Raw genomic sequence first — 9,628 nt, forward strand, 5'->3', positions numbered from 1 at the left:
GGATGCACCTTTGTCGATCTTTGAATGCCCTGGCCAGGGACAGGAGATTTATGGGAGACCCCTGACCCCATTTTGCAATTAGGGGAAGAGACCTTATCAGGCGAGGTTCGGGTAGTAGGAGAGGGGCCATGCTTCTTGCCCAGAATAGGGAAATCTACCCACAGCTGCACTCTCCTTCTGCACTCATGATGCTTTGGGATTTTGCAAGACCCCAATCATAAACTGGCTCCTGGACCTTGGACCTCCAAGATATGAGCTGAATAAATCTCTGTTCTTATAAACCAACCAGTTTTAGGTACTTTCTGCTATTTATTGAAGCACAGACTAATACACTACCAAACTCAATTTCTCAGGTTTAGCAAGTGTACCCCAGCAATGAAAGATATTAATAATGAAAGGAGAAGTATACATGGGAACCTTCTGTACTATCTTTCTTTTTTTTTTTTCTTACAAATTAAAATTACTCCAAAATAAAAGATTTAGTAAACACCAGCACCACCATTTTGGCCAAAACCCTCATCTCCAGTTTATAATTTCTCATCACTATGAACCCTAAAACATAAACACCACTGATAATAAACAGCACAAAACAATACATTTACATGAATCAGAAAAGGTATGAACGATTATGAAGAAAGCCGTCATCAAAAGAATGAAGTGAATGAAATAACTGGCAAAACAACATAATGCATTTTTAAGTGACCTTCATATATTCAGCCTAAGATTCTGAGTTGAGGAAAATCTAAAAACAAGAGATCCAGACCCAAACATATTCACATTTCATGTAAGGATATAAATGATGAAAAGAATACCTGAAAAGGATATAAACAGGAGGTATTCAAGATCACATTAGAGAAACAAATACCCATGAGTTAGAATCAAAGACAGAACATAATCAAGTGACCAAATTTAAGAGATATTGTACCATCCTAAGAAACTGGAAAGGCAGAGATAATAGTAGTTGGAGGGACCCATTAGAAAAGGAACTCTGAGAAGTTCGGAATAGCTGAAAGGCATGATAAAGAAATTATATTGAAATCAAACAGAAATGAACATGAAAAAGAATGCTTTAAAAAGTATCAGGGAGTGAGGGAAACAGATTGTTTACATCATGGGAGGTCAGATTAAAGAGTGCCTTAAAAGCTGAGCAGGAGCTTGGTCTTGAAGCAAAATAGCCAGAGTCAACCTAACATTTCATGCACAGGAGTCATGCGTGGAAACTGAAGTTTCAGAAAATTCAATCTGGTTGTGTCCCTACTCATTTGACAATGTTTCTCCCTACATTCCATATGCCTATAACTTTCTTAAATATCCAGGTTCAAAGCTATAATATCACTTTGAATTCCTCTTCTGAAATCACCAGATGGCAATCCTGTCAATCACACCTCACATATCTGCCATCCATTTTAAAAACTCTTTTTAAAAAGAATATTATTTATAACTATTGTTTATTTTATATATTTTAAAAATTTTGCTATAGGGCATGCCCACTCACCAGAGAGAGAGAGAGAGACAAAGAGAAAGTGGGAAAGCAAGCTTCCAGGTCCAGGACTTGAACTGTGGTCGGCCATGTGGAAGTACAGTGCCTTAACCACCATGCCACCTGCTGGCCCCTGACATCCATTTTTTACCCCATACTTTCAAGACCTCCATTCAAAGCCCTACTACCCTCTCTACTGTTTCTCTTCCATCTATGATCTTATCTCTATTGGTGACATGAGGCATTACTGACCAAGTTATATTTCTAAAGCATAGCTAATACCCATGACACTCTAAATGCAAATGCGGGGCTGGCTTTCCAACCCCACCCAGCATGAATTTCTCTGGTTCTCCCTACTCTCCACCTACACTGCCACTTCTCCCCGGTACAAAAGCTGCGGCAAAAGCTGCAGACACATTATTTCCTGTCTTCCTCTACCTGCTTTCTCTGCCCAGAATGCATTTTCTCTCAGCTCTCTTTCAAATCATTACACATCTTTCAAACAAAACTTTCTTTCAAATGGTTAATAGTGTTAAAAAAAAAAAAAAAAAAGAAGAAGAAGAAAGAAAAATCGGGACCAGCAGATGGCATAGTGGTTATGTTACTGGACTCTTTTATGGCAGACCGCAGTTCAAGTCCTGGATTCTGCAGCTTGAAACTCACGCTGGGTGCATATGCATGAAAATTCAATCTGGTTGTGTCCCTACTCATTTGACAATGTTTCTCCCTACATTCCATATGCCTATAACTTTCTTAAATATCCAGGTTCAAAGCTATAATATCACTTTGAATTCCTCTTCTGAAATCACCAGATGGCAATCCTGTCAATCACACCTCACATATCTGCCATCCATTTTAAAAACTCTTTTTAAAAAGAATATTATTTATAACTATTGTTTATTTTATATATTTTAAAAATTTTGCTATAGGGCATGCCCACTCACCAGAGAGAGAGAGAGAGACAAAGAGAAAGTGGGAAAGCAAGCTTCCAGGTCCAGGACTTGAACTGTGGTCGGCCATGTGGAAGTACAGTGCCTTAACCACCATGCCACCTGCTGGCCCCTGACATCCATTTTTTACCCCATACTTTCAAGACCTCCATTCAAAGCCCTACTACCCTCTCTACTGTTTCTCTTCCATCTATGATCTTATCTCTATTGGTGACATGAGGCATTACTGACCAAGTTATATTTCTAAAGCATAGCTAATACCCATGACACTCTAAATGCAAATGCGGGGCTGGCTTTCCAACCCCACCCAGCATGAATTTCTCTGGTTCTCCCTACTCTCCACCTACACTGCCACTTCTCCCCGGTACAAAAGCTGCGGCAAAAGCTGCAGACACATTATTTCCTGTCTTCCTCTACCTGCTTTCTCTGCCCAGAATGCATTTTCTCTCAGCTCTCTTTCAAATCATTACACATCTTTCAAACAAAACTTTCTTTCAAATGGTTAATAGTGTTAAAAAAAAAAAAAAAAAAGAAGAAGAAGAAAGAAAAATCGGGACCAGCAGATGGCATAGTGGTTATGTTACTGGACTCTTTTATGGCAGACCGCAGTTCAAGTCCTGGATTCTGCAGCTTGAAACTCACGCTGGGTGCATATGCATGTGTATCTAAGATCCTGGGAAGAGAATGGAGAAGGGATTGCAGTGTGGCCATCCCCCCTGGGGGGTGAGTTCTCACTTCCCCTCTCAAGTGAGCACATGCACCCTAAGGCAAAAATCTCTTTTTTAAAAAAAGGAAAGAAAAAAGAGGGGGGGAAAAAAAAAGGAAAAATATGTCACTCTTCCTAAGCAATTCCATGGCTCCTAACTGCTTATAAAATTAAAGTACCTGCATTTTTTTTTTGGCATCAAATGGATTATAGAATTAAAGTACATATAGCTTTTTGGAAAATGCAGTATACAAGATCATCTGACCTGACCCCTACCTTCAGCCTCCATCCTGCCTAGTTATCACTGGATATTTAATGCTCAAAAGATACTATCACTACATAGAATATCACATTATTTTTCTCTGTGCCTTGCTATCATGTTACCCTTTGCCATTTCATTCTTTTTTTGATTGGCCATTTCATCTTCTAAGACTCTGCATCACGGAGGTCTTCTTTAACCCCCTGTGTCAGGCCAATTATCACTTCTTTATATGCTCAGGATAACAGGATTCTCTTTTGCTTTGTTTTGTTTTAACTAAATCACATTATGCTACACTGTGTTTGCATGTCTTCCCATTGTCATTCTTTCTCAAGTTAAATTTGTTATGAGTGTTTTTTTATTCACTCTTACACAACTGCACCAGATTAGTGTTATCATAACTAATATTTACCTCAAGAAAGATAGTCAGTATTGTGAGTTCATATGCCAGCCAAATATAGAAAACATACTTTTGATATAGCTAAATATAAAAATCTTAAATCTTGAGGCAAAACAAGTTCAGCATTTGAGAACCATATACCTATCATTTCATTTCAAGTAGTCAACTCCTGTGAAAATGAAGGTATCCTTCTTTGAGATCTAAAAGGCATTAGATTCCTATTCCTCATCACACTGAAGTCTTATGCTTGAGGTATACTGGGTGCTGTTCGGCCTGGTGCAGTGACCAAAGGTTAAGCAATCTACTTCTAGGGGATAATAATGAGATGCATGTCACTGTCTGCCTACAAGAAGGGTACTAGACAACAATACAAAGAAAAAGGAATCAAGCAGACACCCAATGGCTGGATGGGGTCCTAGAGGTAGCCCCATGCAAGAAGTCTTTTAGATGGAAGACTGATGAAAAAGTACACATGCCTGAAGACTCAAAACAAGTGAGTTATGTTAGGAAATGGTTTTCCCTAGGAGACAGCTTTAACGTAGGTATGGAGGGAACGTATTATAATATGATAACATATACAGCATGATAAACCATAAAATCCCAAAAGATGACTCCAAGGTGATGTGACTGAAGAAGTCTGTTCCCACCCCTCTATTGCTTTCATGCTCTTCTCTCTCCCATCCTAAAGGTGAATAAAAATGCATATAAATAACCTTGATTTAATGAAGAAAAAAAAAAGAATAAAAAATAGCTTTAAATAACATACCTTTGATTTTTTGTTCAGTGGCCTAAAATAAAAACAAACAAACAAAAAACAATGTAAATATGAAACTGAAAGAAATGGACTGTTATGATAAAATGCTCATATATTACTATCACATAAGACATATACACTTTCATTAAATAAGGAATTTGCCATTTACACAAACTGCATGGGAAAAGATATGCAAAGAAAGCATGCTTTTCCTACAGATGTGCCCCATTGTGCCTGATACTATGTTTATTTATAAAAATATTTTTTTGCAATTTTTTGATACAAAGTATAGATGACATCACTGTATAACAGTAACTAATTCTAAAAATGAGCTGCACTTTTCTCATCATTTGGTTTAAAGTGATTTTTATATATCAATCACCTTTCCATTTAATTGATTTAATAAGTCTTGCACATGTTAAAATGGTTTCAAAAATTGCTATAAATGATAAAAGATGAGTTAAATTTTCTATAAGAAAAGCTGCATATAATCACTGGTCAAATGAGTAATAAATATAACTTCTTCAGGTTAGGCTGCTATTACAATTAAACAAGCCTATTTTTCAGTATTTGTAAGTGGAAAAATTTTCTGATTTGTCACTTCTGATGTATTTGACAATTCACTAAAATTACTGTGATCAGAAGCTAAACAGACATGAACTCTACTTCCACTGCCTTCCAGTGCCTGTTTCTACTTTCTCCGTTTTCTGACACCTCAACTGAGAAGGGGGCTTGAGGACAGTACGGTAGCCTCAAAGGGTCTAGCTCAAACTTCCAGGGGCTTCAGAAAGAAATACAGACAGAAGCCACAAGCAAAAATTAGCCTTTTGATCATGCAATTGTATGGGAGTCCTGAAAGTAGAATAGGCAGAGAGCTGGGGAAAGACTAAGTAACCAGAAATCGTTTCTAAATGAAGATAAAGATTTTCTTAAGTGCCATGGGGCTAATAATTCATTCTGCTTAGTCATATTAAATTACTGTTACCAAAATTACCCCTTTTAATTATATCATTATAGATATATAGTAAAAACTATACAGTAACTAACCTAATATTAAGCCACACCAAACATTAACCTTTCCCCAGAGAGGCAATTTGGGCACTGAAGTGCATTACCAAGTTTTAGAACACTAGTGATACACAAAATAATGGAGGCTCATCTTTTACTCTATGAATCAAAATTATTTTTAAAAAAATGAAAAGAAAAGAAAAGAAAAGAAAAAGAAAGGGAAAAAAAAGAGAAACTGATGGAAAGATGCCAAAAGACCAATCAACTAGCTTGACAACACTTATTTCTGGGAAAAACCATTTTGAAAATCGAATAGGAAAAGAAGTCTTATTAGAAAGAACTTAGTATAGGAACACTTTTCAGTATGGTCATGCACCATATAATGACATGCTAGTCAGTAACAGATCCTTTATACAACACAGTTGTCCCATAAAGAACCTTTAGATTATACCATAAAGCCTTGGTGTATTGGAGGACATACCATCTGGGTTTGTCTAAGTACAGTCTAGGATGTTCAATGAAATAATTGCCTAATGGATGCATTTCTCAGAACATATTCCCATCATTAAGTGAAGCATGACTGTATTAGAAGTGTCATGTCATACAAATAAGGGCCATAATTTTCTGAAGCCAAAAAATTAGAAAAAAAATTTTTGCTTGTTGAAAACAAATTGTTAAGTGCCTATTCTCTTACACTGTTTATTTCCTAAGGAAACTAAGGTTCCGTTACACAGAAACTGTGACCGCATTATTAAAACCCAATGTAATGTTGCTCTTCTAGGTCCTACAACATGAAGGATGTCTGCTATGTGATTCCTTTGGAAAAACAACCCTGTGTTTATTCAGATCAGTGGTTAATCTCATCAGCATTCTGTCCTCTGCGGAAAATGACTCCAGGAAGACATCCCAAGTGTCTGCCCCTCAGAACAGACTTAATATAGTGAAGGAATATAAATCATAGACACCAAGAGCTCCTAATTGATTAGAGAAGAAATGGAACTGACAGAGTTCTGTGGGATGGTCTGGAGACCGGGCACATTATACAAATTATTATCAGAGAATCTTCCAAGTGGGGTCAATGAGTTTAAGAGTAATTGTCTGTCTGTCCTAACCAGTGGCTACTGATCCCTCAAGTCCTACTCATACAGCTAATGACCACAGAAATGTGGCTAGTCTAAATTGAGACGTGCAAAATACATACCAGATTTCTAACACTGGATATTTTAAAAGTAGACAACATCTCAGTGATATTTTTATACTAATATGTGAAAACAGTAATACTGTGCCTATACTGAGTTACATGAAATATATTTAAATTAAGCTCAACTGCTTTTTATTTTTAAACGACAGCCCTTTGGGTCTCAGTTCCCCAGGCCCTCAAATGAAGAAAATAATTGCCTTGCTTACCTTTTAAGATTATTACAAGGGTGAACTAAAAAAATATTAATGATTCTTTTTGGAAAAACTATAAACACTATTCAAATGGGAGGTATTATTGTACATCTCTTGCACAAGAGAATTAAAGGAATCTGTGAAATGTACAAGCAAAATGATTTCCATTTTTTTCTTTAAAAAAAAACCCTGAGCTGTAATTCCACAAGTAATTATCACAATTGCCTTAATTTGTTAATGAAGGCATCAGGCAAGTGGCAGACACACAGCATGCTGGGTGCTTTGTTTCTGTCAGGCTCTGTGCTGCTCGCCCCAGCTCCAAGATTCCTAAACACACTTCAGTGATTAACAGCTCAGGGTCTGAAGCCGGACTGCCTGGCTTTGACTCTCTATCACTTCCCAGTGTGGCCTTGGTCAAATTAAGTTTTCTAAAGCTCAGTTTCCTCATCTGCAACACAAGGACAGAAGCACCCCCTTCACAGGTTTTGTGAGTTCGAAGGAATTTAACTCCTATGAAGCACTTGGGACAGTACTTACTGCAGCAAGTAGAAAGACTCCACAGATACAAACTGCTGCTGCTATCATCAGCCCCACCTGCCAATACTTTCCTTGGCTCTTTTGCATTTGGGAATGAGTTAACTACACTCATTCCTGGTTCTCAAATCCTATTTTTCTTTTCTTTCTCATTATCTGGACTGCCTCAACAATGCCAAATATTATAACCTAACCTTAGGAATAAAGAATTAATCTAATTCAATTCAATTATTTTCTTTCTTTTCTTTTTTTTTTGAGAGGTTTTTGCTATAGGGTGTGTGCGCTCACCAGAAAGACAGAGAGAAACAGAAAGCGAGAAATCACCGCCAAGGGGGGATGGCCACGCTGCAATCCCTTCTCCTCCATTCTCCTCTTGGGATATTGGGCGCACACACACACACACACACACACACACATACACGCACCCATTGTGAGTTTAAGCCACCGGGTCCGGGACGTGAACCGCAGTTGACTACATGGGAGTCCAGCGACATAGTCATTACACCAACTGCTGGTCCCTCAATTCACTTAATTTAAATGAGATCATTAGTGTCAATGATTTAGCAAGTAACACCCAGTCTAGAGCCCAGGTCTGCTAAATAAAACAAATTAAAAAAAGAAAATGAGGACAAGAGAAGAGTGAGGTAAAACAAGGGGCAGAACACCAACGGTCCTAGATAAGTGCACAACTCCAGGCTGGCCATGTCACCTCAACAAGTTACTGAGCAACTTTTCTAATTACACAGCTAACGGGACAAAGGGGTAGGTCTTCTACGATCTAAGTCTCATTTAAACTTGAGTTCTGTAGATTTAAATCATTAAAGTCTATAAAAATCCCTACAGTCCCTAATGCAATAACAACAAAAAATCCACAAACACCGACTTTGAAACATTCTCGACATCAAAAACTTCCAATTTGTATTGTTGCTTCCCCCTACCCAGCCCTCAACGATTACATGCTTTCTAGGAACTACAATTACAGGCTTAAAGTAAAGGTTACACTAAATTATCCATATATAATTAACCTATTTCTCAACCTCCTTTTTCCTTCTTATTACATTTCCCTTAAGATTCCTTCAAGAAATTTCTTCTAAAAACAGAACCTGGAGAAAATCCATGGTAACCTGCTGCTAAAACTATTGCCCCCACTCTTTTAGGGAAAAAAAATGATGGAAACTACATTTCATCTTCTATCAAATTACTTACTTTCTAAGCCTGAGAATCAGAAGATAATAGTGTGAAGTGTTACAAAAGGCTTTTATGAAAAAAAATTTTAAAAATTTAAAACGAAGCCATCTAGCCATTGCTCTCCACCATTAATTACAAATGTATTGTGACTGAAATTCAGTGAAAATCAACTACTATGTAAAACTTCTTTAAAGAAGAATCTAAATATTTAACTCTATATTTAAGTAGTAGACAAACTATCACAGTAAAAATACTTGAAGTAAGTCTTGTTGATATAAAATGAGAAACCCCCCCCCAGGGGGGATGGCCATGCCACAATCCCTTCTCTTCTATTCTCCTCTTGGGATTTTGGGTACCCACATACATGCGCCCAGTGTATTTTTCAAATTGCCAGGTCTGGGATTCAAACCACCCAGTTGGCCATGTGGGATCCAGCATCTTAACCACACCACACCACTTGCTGCCCACTATATATGTAGGTATATGTGTGTGTGTGTATGTATGTATGTATGTATGTATGTGTGTATATGTGTGTGTGTATTTATATTTAAATTCATGTCATAAAGACTTTAAAGGTTATTTTTAAAAAGTTTTTTGCCATGGAGTACACACACTAGTCAGAGAAGAAAAGTGAGAGATCATGCCCCCAGGGGAATGACTAGAGGAGTCCAACCCGGTGAGGCCCCAGGATCTGTCTGAGCCCCCTGACCTTTGAGCTCCGCTTCCAGTCGGATCAACACGTTGGCAAGGCTACTGTTGTGCACCCCCCGACCTTGGAACAAAGCTTGGGTCAGTTAGCATGTCAGCAAGGCTGCTTGCTATTTGCTCTAGAGAATTGAGGCAGCCTCACTGGGAAGCGACCCCCCTCTGACTCCCCAATTTACTACTATAAAAAAATTGCATAGCTCTCCTATACATCCTGAGTATATGATAAAATTTTCCAGGAAGTCCCCCAAC

The 9,628-nt window shown here is 37.8% G+C and overlaps 1 protein-coding gene across 1 annotated transcript in view; it reads right to left on the minus strand.

Annotated features, from left to right (window-relative positions):
- The window catches only part of TNRC6A (trinucleotide repeat containing adaptor 6A), a 125,890-nt gene that overhangs the window by 59,529 nt on the left and 56,733 nt on the right, over nucleotides 1-9,628 (minus strand). The window contains 1 exon segment of the mRNA XM_006148291.3: nucleotides 4,562-4,583. Within this exon segment, the coding sequence (XP_006148353.1) occupies nucleotides 4,562-4,583 (22 nt within the window).

This window comes from Tupaia chinensis, unplaced genomic scaffold (genome assembly GCF_000334495.1).
Source record: "Tupaia chinensis unplaced genomic scaffold, TupChi_1.0 Scaffold000231_2, whole genome shotgun sequence".
Classification (NCBI taxonomy): Eukaryota; Metazoa; Chordata; class Mammalia; order Scandentia; family Tupaiidae; genus Tupaia; species Tupaia belangeri.